The 12351-nt window shown below is 42.0% G+C and overlaps 1 protein-coding gene across 1 annotated transcript in view; it reads right to left on the bottom strand.

The window, feature by feature from the left end:
• Positions 1 to 134: 134 nt before the first annotated feature.
• Positions 135 to 12351, bottom strand: part of STK26 (serine/threonine kinase 26) — a 39424-nt gene continuing 27207 nt past the window's right edge. The window contains exons 5-12 of the mRNA XM_053374664.1: positions 12010 to 12118; positions 11754 to 11911; positions 10746 to 10931; positions 7055 to 7203; positions 3270 to 3363; positions 2271 to 2333; positions 2054 to 2190; positions 135 to 1765 (exon numbers count right to left, since the gene is read on the bottom strand). Coding sequence (XP_053230639.1) covers positions 1744 to 1765; positions 2054 to 2190; positions 2271 to 2333; positions 3270 to 3363; positions 7055 to 7203; positions 10746 to 10931; positions 11754 to 11911; positions 12010 to 12118 — 918 coding nt within the window. The 3' untranslated portion in view covers positions 135 to 1743. The remainder of the gene's footprint in view (positions 1766 to 2053; positions 2191 to 2270; positions 2334 to 3269; positions 3364 to 7054; positions 7204 to 10745; positions 10932 to 11753; positions 11912 to 12009; positions 12119 to 12351) is intronic.

Raw genomic sequence — 12351 nt, 5'->3', positions numbered from 1 at the left:
CTTTTAAACTAAGGAAAAAAAATCAGTATTTGCTTGCATTCCTTTAACGCTTTTCAATATTTGGCAGATATATTTCAAATCCTTTAAATGACTTTTGTGCAAAAACAAAAAATGTGCAGATCCAAACCATAAAATTAAACACATCCAGACTTTTTATCAAAAATAAATTTACACCAACAGTTCCACAGCTAAGGACTGAAATACAACCCCACTTCAAACTTCAGCATAATATACAAACTGGGTTGAAAGGGGGGGGGGAGATATTACCCAATCAAAACAGTACCATAAATATATAACTGAAAGCAAGTTTATAATTTTAGCTACCTTTTATGAAAAAAAAATCACTCTGTACTGCACAGTACTATCTTTTTGTGAAAGAATATCTATAACTCAGTTATTTGCATATTAACTGGTAAATACGTATTTAAAATACATAGGGGTGGGGAAGAGGAATTAAACATGGTAATGCACTGCATGTAAATGTCTTTAAGAATGTAAGTGTATAAATATCTTACAGGATAGAACACCACCACACAAAACGCTGGTGTCACACACTTATACCTTCTGGTGAGGTATTTCATCGCATGCCACGGTATTCCCATAGGTCCCCTGCCCAAAACAAAGAATGAACTACTTCCCCCTCCTGAATCTTACTAAAGAATGAAGAAATGATTAAATTAAGCCAGGTTTCTATGTGTGTCCATTATTGCAGAAAGCCCCCTGCCCTTCATCTGTATTGCTTTAAAATTTTCTTTACCATGATGAATGACTATTTGAAATCCTGCCCTAAAGGGTAATACGTACAAACTGTACACTAAGCTATATCAGTCACTACATGTTAACTTGCAAAGCTAATGACATATTGCTCTCAAAATGTAGGTGATTACAGAGCTGCCTAAAACACTGTACCCATTTTTCAAAAGAATAGTGTTGCTTGGTGATGCCAACTTGGATAAAATATTGGGGGGAGGGTGCTCCAGGAAAGCCGTGCCCCCAATCATTGGTCACATGACATGGTGACACCCCTCCATATGAATGGCATTGCCAACCAACTTTGGGGGGGCCTGGCCTGCTCAAATATTTTATCAGGGGCGCCGAAGGGACCTCGGCCCCTAGGAGTTAGCTCCTATGTTGTTGCAGGTATTACATTTACAGGGGCCTAAATAAAGACTACTATGGTGTTTGAGCAAGTGCTATAGCCACATCCTATAGGTTAAGGTGCTCTCGTATATTTTCCTGTAAAAAGCTGTTTTGAAGTCTAGTTTTAGTGACTCAGAAGAACTGTATCTTATGTGGACATAAAAAGAAACAAGACTCGTCTCTGGAGAGTAACGAAATGTTGTTGAAACACAGCATGTGCACTTCCTATGAACTCAAGTGCATTCCATTGATCTCTGGTCAACCCAGATCCTGCGCCTGGAGATTGGCATTCCACTGGTTATATCTAGAAGCAAAGCTGCACCTCACCGTTTTTGTTTTTTGTTTTAAACTGGATTAAATAAGTGAAAACTACAATATTAAAAGTTGCTCTTTACAAAAAAGAATGTCCTGGAAATACAAAAAAGCATGTATACCCATCACAAAATAGTGGAATTAAGTCCTTTCAAATCTGCGATCATCATATATGTTGCAATGATCCAAAAGGCACAAGGAGCTCATGAACAAAGCATTGCCAAGCTTATAGTAGGTTTTGGTGGGCTATTACTGGGTCCATATGGAACAGCATCACTGATAGAAAGTTTCTTAGGAGTCATTAACTGAAAACCTAAGGAGACAAACACAAGAAGAAAGTGCTCAGTTATATCCCAGCTAAGTAGTTAATAATTTATTTATTTTACAGACTACCAATCCATGTACAGTGTTCATTTTCCTCACCATCCTCACATTAATCCTCCCAGACTCTTTCAATCCAGTTCCACCTCCTAAGGTTGCTAACAGTGCTTTTTCCACTACCTTTCCTACACTCACACAGAAAGCAGGAAATGAGATTACAGGCAATGCAGACAGACCCTAAAGAAGAACACAGGTTAAGAAATGAAACCCATATGCTTACTTCTGAAACTTCTCCATAAGTTTCTTCACCATCTTATCAGTGATTCCTGGACATGTTGCTTCTGCCATATTGATGCTTTTTTCAAGTTCTTCAATTGCTTTCTTCCTGCTTGCATTATTGGTGTCTTGCTGCTTAAGCTGAGAGGCAGACAAAAATGGTCAAACTTTTGCAACCTTTACTGTACATGCTTTGGATGTGCCTCAAACTGAAAACTTACCTCAGCAAAGACAGGAGTGATTATCATCGTTAAACAGCTCAGGGTTTTCATGAGATCTTGGTCCTGGAAAGTTAGGAGATACATTAAGCAAACACTTGCTGACAAATAACTGAAATAAGTAGGAGACCAAGGACCAGTTAAAAAGGGACAAGACTACATAACGGGCTCCTCATGTTCACATATGTGCCTACAGATGTGTGGAGAAATGCTGGCATAAACTGGGCTGATAAGAGATATAGTCCACAGGGAGATCTGCAGCAGCAACTTTTCTCGCAGGTGCAAACTTGGGTACAGCTTATGGCTGTTTTTCCAAAGGTCAGTCCTGGAGGTGGCCCCCCAAAATGAAGAAAACAACAATTTATATGGACTGAAATAATCAAATTTATTCTCATCACAATGATTTTTGCAACTGGAGGGAGGGTGCGGATCACAGGAAACACTTTATATGCTCTACAGACTCTTACTTGACAATCTACTGAGCTGCCACTAGCAGCTGAGTACCAATGAACTTGCTACATTATTAATCACCACCCTGCTTTTCTTTTATCAAAATAGACCCAAAGTAGCAGCAATAAATAACCAAAATAATATAAATGTATATGAATGAGGAAAGAAGAGAAAAGCTCCATTGGCTCCAAACTATGGTGTGTCCTCCCAATAAATAAAGTGGTGGACATACGGTAGGTTAAACACAATTTACAGAAGTGTTAGATAATTTTACACCACAGTTCACTTTTTTATTGCAGTCCTGATAATCCTAGTCTTCATTAATAAAAGTTGTAAGCATCACCACCACTATAACCATCGTTCTGATCCTCACAACTGCAGAGATGAATTTGACCACCTGAAATGTAGTCAGTATTGCCAGGGAGCAATGCTGTGTGTCTACAGAGGGGTGGGGACATTTCTGACTGCTTTACAAACACCAAGGGTCAGCTCTCTGCCTGTGGCAGCTTCCAAGGAGCTTAAATAATAGAAAGAAATTCTGGCTGGACGTACTGTTCCGTTCTGCAGTTTCTTGGCCTCTGGCTTCTTCCGAACTGTAGTAAAACTCCATTCTGGGTGAGAATTGTTCTCCTTGTTGCTAGACTCCCTAATGGGGAAGGGAAGAAAATGACGAAGCTTTTAAAGAACTGTGCTACCACACCAGAGGTCTGCCATAGTTGAAACCCTTAAATATAAAATCGTGCCAAATGAGGAGGCCAAAATGCTGTAGGTTTGCTTCCAAAATAGACGCCAATAAACTCTGGACAAAACTCTAAGAAATACTAGAATCCAAACCTTGCTCTTCCCCCACCCCCAGTCCATTTTAGATTATGTATTTCAGTCGATTGCTGAATTTTACATTTTAAGTACTTATATTTTGATGTTGGCCGCCCTGAGCCCGGTTATGGCTGGGGAGGACAATATACAAATAAAATTGATGATGATGGTGATGTACTGTAAAAAAGGACAATCAGAAGCCAGATGAAATGTCATCAGCCCCATCCAGGTTCTTTTTGACTTGGAGCCAATAACAAAAGAACTTAACCAGTTTAGAGCAGCATTTTTGGTCTTCTTTTGTGGATGTGGAGAGAGGCAGATACAACCAAAAGAAAACACAGCCCAATCAGATCTGTGACAAAAGTGACATTGAGTACAATAGCTGCACCTAAGATCTGCAAGGTCTATGAAAGACACTTTTCAGTCTTAGCAGAAGTATAGTAGAGGCAGGAATGCCTCAACCCGCCCCCCCCCCCCCAGGATTTATTTTGCAGCTCAACTTACCTCAACAGATTTGTGCCTTATTTATTTAAAAAATACAGCCCACAAACTTTTTTAATGGTGGGTCGCACCAAATTGTGGGGGAGTGTCTACCTTTTTTGCAGGCATAAACCCCCCAAATAGATGCCTTTTTATTTATAAATTTACAAATTGCTTCACAACCAAAAGTTACTGAAGTATTGTTCCATTAAATAAAAGTTAGCTACAGAAAGATATCAAACAGTAGAACCATTTTTACAACTGTATCAACACCCCATAAGCCTGACTGTATACACTTCACAGAAAGCCTTCTTAAACAAAAATGTCTTCAACAGCCACCAAATGTCAAAGTGTTAGGTGCTGGTAACTAATTCCAGAGGACTGGAGTTCTAGCACTAATAGTTCAGTCTACAGTGCATACGAAGCACACCCCTGGGGCATATAATATTCTTAGGAATGTCCCATCTGGGAGAAGCATAGTTTCCAGGCTCCCTACAGGTGACATAATTCTGCAGTAACCTGAAAGTGTTTCAGGAAAAGGAAGAGAGCATAAATGAAGGGGAAACATCCATACAATGTGACAAAGAGACACCACACTCATTGTGCTACAGTGGACACAGGCTCAGTCCTGAAATTCAGAGAGTGACCCTGAATGAGATCATGGCCTCTCAATTTAAATTTACTTCATTTATGAAAACAAATGGCAGGTAAAAATGAGGTAAGAGGATCTACTGTGTGTGTATGTCTGCTGTTATCATTTGCTGTTCACAAAGTAGCTTTTGACCAAAGTAAAAATAAATCACTTGCAACTGGTTAGGTCATGGGTCAACAAACTAAGGCCCGGGGACCGGCCCCGGCCCAATTGTCTTCTGGATCCAGCCTGCGGATGGTCCGGGAATTGCCACGTGGATCGGCGTAGGGATTCTGATCATTTGGGCTGCACCATTCCCCCCCCACACCACGGCAGCGCCTCCTCCCTCCCTCCTCCTGGCTTCTCCCCACCCTGCCTAGAGGAGGAAGGGGGCTGGGCTTTGTTGAGCCGTGGTTAGCTGAGGGCCATTTTAAGCAGCCCCTCTCTGGAGCCAGCCCTTTCAAGCCACTCATCGTTCCTTCGCCACTGCCGCCAACCCCTGCCACTCACAAGGCACAGGAGCTAGGTACTGAGCGCTGTTTAAAGCAGAGCAGCCCCTCTCTGGAGCCAGCCCTTTCGAGCCACTCATCATCCCGCCGCTGCCGCCAGCCCCTGCCACTTGCAAAGCACAGGTAAGCAGCCACCAGGGCTCATCTGGTGCTGTGGAGAAGGGAGGGGAGAGTCGTGAGGGCGTATTTCCCCCCCCCCCCAAAAAAAATAGTCCAGCCCCCCACAAGGTCTGAGGGACAGTGGACCAGCCCCCTGCAGAAAACATTTGCTGACCCCTGGGTTAGGTGCTGCTGGAAAGGGTCTCCTGACTTTCTGAGGATAGAGGCAGAAGAATTCAGAAGGTTGCAAATGGATGCTTCCAAGACGGCCACTTGTTTGTGCCTGGCTTTAACAACTATCCATGCAGCATGGCTCTCCTTCCAACTTCCAAGTTGCAGAGGTGGGCAGGGGTATTGATGCAGCTGTATGGCCAACATGCCTAGAGTGCCTCAACCTTGAAGACCAAGCTAGTGAGCCCTCTGACTTTTCCCATTTTGAAGCAAGAAAGGGTGGCAGAGGTTTATTTCCCACTGCTTCCTTGGAGTCTTACTGCCAAGCTGTGGCTAAAGCTGTCATTTCCTCCAGGAAAAGGAGACAGGAGGAGCTGCACCAGTTGTTACTCAGCAGAGAGGGTCAGTGTCCTTATGCCATGTGCCATGCTCCCTGCCTCAACTTCCCACAAGACAGATGGAGGGGAGGGAGGAGTGTGTTCAACCACTGCTTGGTTGTGAGGTTCAGACCTTGTTTGCCAAGCAGTAGCTGAATAACATGATGCAAAAGAGTGTTCACCAAGGACTGCATGCTTGCTGCTGCTCCAAGCCACGCATGCTTCCTCTGTCTGTTTCATGGGGGTAAGGGGATGCTGCTTGGCAAAAGAGCCAAAGGCATACCACTGAAACTTGCCTTCTCTCTGCTTCTCATTGCCGTAGGAGACAGGTGTGCATGTGTGCAGGGTTGGCTCTCCAGCCATTCCTTGACACAAGGGCTTCTCTGCAGAGCACTAACTGAAACCTTGAGTCTACTTGTCTTTTTCTCACTGGAAAAGTGTTTGTGTGCATACGTGCACTTCCTTTGCTGTTGGCTGGAGAAATATGCCTCTATTAAACTAGCTGAGGGGAGGAACCTGGTGAACATAAATGTTAGTTTGGCTAGCAAGTTTAGCCAAATACTGTAGACCCCTAGAATAGTAGTCTGAAGTGGTAGTTCCAACAGCAGACCATCTTGGCTGTGAATCCTGGAAGAGCAGCTCCCTGCCTTGCAGCCCCTTCTTCCACCTGGCCTGGGAAGGCGGGGCCCTGACTGACTCCGGCTACAAAAGCTGAGGTTGCTGAAGAGGCCACCTTGGTTGTTTCTAGGTGAAGACCTAGGTAGTTGAGCCTGATCTTCCACAGCTGCTGCCCACCATGAACCACCATTGACAGGACTAGCAGCAACAGCAGCAGATATGGTAATATTTTATCTTGTTAATTATGCTATTTAAATGTGCATTTTATATTTGACTTCCCTAAGTAATATTTTCTTTTGAAATGTTTAAGATCGTTTTGGTTAACTTTGCTGCATTAAATGTGCATTCTGTAGTTTACCCCCTTTGTAATGTTTTAATTTGAGATCTTTAAGATAACATTTTAGTTTCCTGTTAATTATGTTGCTTTGAATGTATACTTCATATTTAACTTTCTTCAGTAATGTTTTGTTCTGGATTGTTTTATTTGATGTTTTGATATTTTTTCTTAAAAATAGAAAGCAGTATAAAAATAATGATAATACAGGAGCTGAACTCTGCCCCCTCAACTCCTGCCACTGGGACAGCTCCCCTGCCCACTCCCCAATTCCTGGCAGATAATCAAAAATCCAGACTTACGAATCAGAACCATCAGAATCTGTTTCATCGCTACTATGTCCTTCTGCTTTCCACCTCTTAAATCTATCAATAAGCTCTGTCAGATATGAAGTCTTCTTGGCATTTTTCAGAATGAATTTGTGCTTTAGAAGTTCTTTCGCTGTGGGACGCTGTAAAAGACATGAAGTGGTAAATTGTTTGCAAGCAGAATGCAAAATGTTGACAATTATCTATAAAGGCCTCCCTTACCAGCCTGCCCGCTCCTAAAGATACACTGCTGAGGATTTTCTTTGGGTCTCGACTGTGACTGAGGCATGACTGATTGGAACATGGGAAGGGGCCTTCCCTATAGCGATTGATCTGCTGTGCTAAGGATTCCTTTGTGGTTACCATACTTATTATTTAGATTGGTTTAATCTCAGGGGACAGACAGTAGCTCTGTGACAGTGGATCTGCTAGCATGCAGAAGATCTCAAATTTGATCCCTGGCATCTCCAGGTAGAGATGGGAAAGATTCCCTGCCTGAAACCCTGGAGAGCCGCTACCAACCAGTACTGAGCAAGATAGAGCAATGGTCTGGCTTCCCATGTTCATCAATCTGTTAGATTTTAGTGTTTCCCCCCCAACTTTTGTAAGCTGCTGAACATTGCAAATGTAGTGGAAGGGCAAGATGCAGATATTGCGAAAATAAATAAAAAATTACAATAACTATAGTGCAAGTTGGCTCATTAGATCAGATTACATCTACTACCAAGCATTTTGTAATTGGATGGCAGTGCACTATTTGTCCAAACAACTCCATTCTCTTTATGTCTGAAAATTAGGTTTCTTTCCACTCTGCCTCTCCAAGAGCTCCGAGTAATCCAAAACTTTTCCTTACTTTTATGCCAACAAGCATTAGACCAATGAGAACGCTCAAGTTCTCTGCAGCAACTGTATGCATTAAAGCCAGAGCAGGAAACAGGATTATAACACAAACCACTGTGGTGCCTTTATTACAGAAGTCTTTTGGGAATAGATTCCTCTGAAGAAAACTGATGTGCAGACTGGAAGGGTTTAAGCTTGGATGACCTTCTGTTCCCTTCCAGGGTTTTCATTCCTTAACTGAACAGAGCATGCAACAAGCATCCAATTTGCCCCTGCAGCTCCACCCCCCAAAAAACACCCAGCTGATCTGATGCATGGATTTTCTCTATTCTATTGTGTTTTGTGCATACTCTGTACGCTGCCTCCTCAAGTAGATTAATGCCGACCTTAAAAAGTTTGAGAAATCTGGAGACTTCCGGGAGGGAAGATGGCTGGCTAGTCCTCAATTGCTGACAGTCCCTCAACAGAGATAATTATGCAGCGATTAACAATAGCCAAGATGTATTACACTCTCTCTTTGAATACAGGGAGATCAAGGGATTAACCTCAAATGCTCTGAAGAAAGGTGTTCTTCACACTAGAGACCAGAAAAGTTTTTGGATGCAGGATACATCTTTGAGTGAGGAACTGCTATTGTGTCCAGACACCACATAATACCCCTGAATGTTAGCCCTTAGGACAACAGGTCAGCTAAACCTCCCTTCTTTTAATTACTTTTAAGATTGGGATCAATTACGACTGAAGTGATCTGTCTGCCAATTAATTTTCACCAAGAACATGAACTGAGTGTGAGATAAGAGGCATTAGCTAACATGCTGAAAACAAAACAAAAAGTATCTTAATTATTTGTGATTAAGAAAGATTATAAACGGGTCAGAATGCTCTGCTTGTTAAGCATCTTCAATTTATATTACTTTTTACTCTCAGTCCTTTTTGTGAAGTGCTGGCTTCAGAAGTGAAACTACATTCCTGTGAGTGCGAAAGGAATGCACTTCTTAAAGAGACAGACACAAGTTTTCAAGGCAGAGACTTAACATGAAGACTAACTGAACCAAATGTGGCAAAGAAACTGTTGAACCCCTGCAATGACTGTTGGTATCATGCAGCAATTATTGGATGAGCAACTGAAAGACCTTAGAACTGAGATGCATAAAATCTTGAACGAAAAAGGAGAGAACGATCAGACCAAAGAATACACAGGACCTTAGGGTAGAGGGGGATACTGATAAAGATCTGCCTGAACGTGAGAGTGGAATGGTAAAGTGGGAAGCAGCAGATGATGAAATGAAAGAACTTCCACATAGGTGTCTGAAGGACTGAAACAATGGAGTTGTGATGCTGGAGAAGTGGAATAAAACCATTGATAAGCAATATCAAGAAACATCTTGAGATGGCAAAGATGGAGCCGAAAGAGAAAGGATCCTGTGTACAAGTTGGAGTGAATTCAGAGGAAAAAGCCAATAAGCCTCTGGTGATTCTTCTTAAAAAAGAATGGAAGAAACAGAAATGGAAGGAACTTTTTTTTTCTTTTCCTAATTTAGGACAGGAAATCATGGCCAACAGGAAATGGGATCAGAAGATCTGGAACCGGATGAATATGGAACTGGCTGTATATTAATGAATATACATCAAATAAATAACTATGGGTTATTATTCTAATAATAGATATTGGAATTTCTTGGAGATAAAAGCTGTCATACCAGACTGGAGGAAGACTATTCTTGACATTTAGTGATAATAACAGTAGAGCCACTTTTGGACTTTTTGCATGAAAAGGAAAATGAATAAACATGAGATGCCTGGGGTTGAAGATTGGGAAAACGTCAATAAGCAGGTTGAAGAACAGCTGGATATTACCCTGGAATACAGCTGGATACCATCCTGAACACTTTGAAAATTTTGAACTCTTTTTATATACATAATTGACAGACGAAGAATCTGAAGTCCTCTTTATTTATTTCTCTCTATTTTTTTATATTTATTTCCAGTGTTTTCTCTTTTTCTTCCTTCTTCTATCTATTTTACTCTTGCTTATGTTGTGCTATGTTTTGGTTTTTGATGTCCTCTACTCTAGGTTAGGGGATGCGGGTGGCGCTGTGGTCTAAGCCACTGAGCCTAGGGCCTGCCGATCAGAAGGTCGGCGGTTCGAATCCCCGTGACAGGGTGAGCTCCTGTTGCTCGGTCCCAGCTCCTACCAACCTAGCAGTTCGAAAGCACACAGTGCAAGCAGATAAATAGGTACCACTGTGGCAGGAAGGTAAACAGAGTTTCCATGTGCTGCTCTGGTTTTGCAAGAAGCAGCTTAGTCATGCTGGCCACATGACCCACAAAAACGGTCTGTGGACAAACGTCGGCTCCCACGGCCAGTAAAGCAAGATGAGTGCCGCAACCCCAGAGTCGTTTGCGATTGGACTTAACTGTCAGGGGTCCTTTACCTTTACTCTAGGTTAGTGAGGGTACACATAGGAAGGTGATGGATGGAAAGTGAAAGACCCTGTATGAGAGGCAGGCAAGGCAAGGTAAGATCTCCCAGGGTAGGAGTCTGGGAGAAGAAAAGAAAGCTCCCAGGTGAGAGCTGAGAGGGTCCACCCCCCCTTTTGTGTGAGACAAGGGTTAAGATCAACCTCAGATAGAGGGCTTTGTTACCTCTCCCCTTTTCCTTTGTTGTTTCTTTTTTATTTTTTATTTAGATTAGTTTTTCATTGTACTGTACGCTGAAAAGTTTAAACAATTTTTTTAAAAAAAAAGCCTGCAGCACTTTTCTCTGCCTTTTCTTTTGCATAACAAACAATACTGCAAGCACCCAAGTTTCCTAATGTTGAAGAAGTGAAATGTTAACACTTACAAATGTCGGGTCCTTATTCAGACATGCATCAATAAATTCTTTAAAGGGTTTGCTGAAGTCCCCTATTAGGGTTGGAGGGTTGTTTTTGGGAATGAGAAAGAGAACTCTCATTGGATGCATGTCTGAGTTTGGAGGCTCTCCTTTAGCCAGTTCAATAGCTGTGATTCCCAATGACCAAATGTCAGCCTGCAGAGAAAGAGGAAAGATAATAGTATCATATTTGTACAGCACTAGCTATCTTGAACAGTAAACTGGTAGCAGAAACTTTGTTTCCCCAATCATAGGCTTTAAAACTGAACTGATGCAAAACACACATGCACACACAAATAGGATCCTTGTGCTCCAAGATATAACACAGCAACACTGAATAAATGTCTATCTACATGGAGCAAGTATATTCCTTCAAGAGCAAGTGCTAATTGTTCAGCTTTCAATATCCTTTGTGGGTCAAGCTGATGACAAGTTGTGGAAGTGCTCACTCAGGAGGGAGGGGAAAGAACAGTTGGGTGTGATTGTGCTGCGTTGAAAAGAGCTTAACAGGAAGCCCAGAAACTCAGGAAGTTGCAGTGAAAGAAGAGGAGTGTCTTGTTGCTCTGCAGCCTGAGAACCCTTAGTACATACCATCCTTCTGGTAACAGATTTGCTTAGGCTTTCGGAGGAGAGCTTAGTAGAGTTCTGAGCATAGTCAGGAGAAGACTGAAGCTCAATGAACACAGGAGGACAAAAGTCAGTGGAAATAAGTACTAATGCTCCTTTAGTGCTTGGAAGCTCATGAAGGCCCCTCCTGGTTTGTACACTCCACACAGTTCTGGGCTATAATCACTAGTGCTAGAAACTTGCTCTTTGATCTTTAATACACATTCTCAAGCTGTCCTATAGCTATAAGAATTACGCATTTGGAGGCATACCATACATTCTGTGGCAAGACTGCGGTTCTGAAAATCTCCAAATGTCTTGCACAAAATGAACACGTCACTTCTAAGCACAAACCAATTTCAAAGAACTCACTTTTGAATCATAGGCTGATTGCTGAATCACTTCTGGTGCCATCCAAAATGGCGTGCCTACAAAGGTGTTCCTTTTAATCTGTGTATCAGTCAGTTGCCCTGCAACTCCAAAATCCGCAAGCTTCACATCTCCTTGCTCTGACAATAACACGTTGGCAGCTTGAAAGGAGGAGAAAGCAGAAAAAACTAATTAAAAAGCAGAAAGAACTATTGCTTGAAGGGATATGGGCTCGTCATTTATTTAAATTTATACACACCCTTTATATCTCTGTGAATTTTCTTCTCTGAATGTAGATAGTCAAGCCCTTTCAGTATTTCCTTGAGCATCGTAGCAATCTGGAACTCATCGAATGGGCCAGCACGGAGCTTTGGGAAGGAAACAAAGCATAATTCAAATAAAGCATAAACCCTGGCACCCACTGTTTGTTAACAGTTATTTGAAATGTCATTTTTCTTTTTTTAAAGATTTGCAGGAAAAGGTTCAAACACGAATGTTTCACAACAGACACTGTATAAATTCATAAACTTGGAAGAGTAACACAAGTTACTTGAAAACATTGTCAGGCAAACTTTAGGAAGGTTTTACTTTCCTGAGAAGC

The sequence above is a fragment of the Podarcis raffonei genome, chromosome Z (genome assembly GCF_027172205.1).
Source record: "Podarcis raffonei isolate rPodRaf1 chromosome Z, rPodRaf1.pri, whole genome shotgun sequence".
Lineage (NCBI taxonomy): Eukaryota > Metazoa > Chordata > Lepidosauria > Squamata > Lacertidae > Podarcis > Podarcis raffonei.
This window is presented reverse-complemented; position numbering and strand designations above follow the sequence as displayed.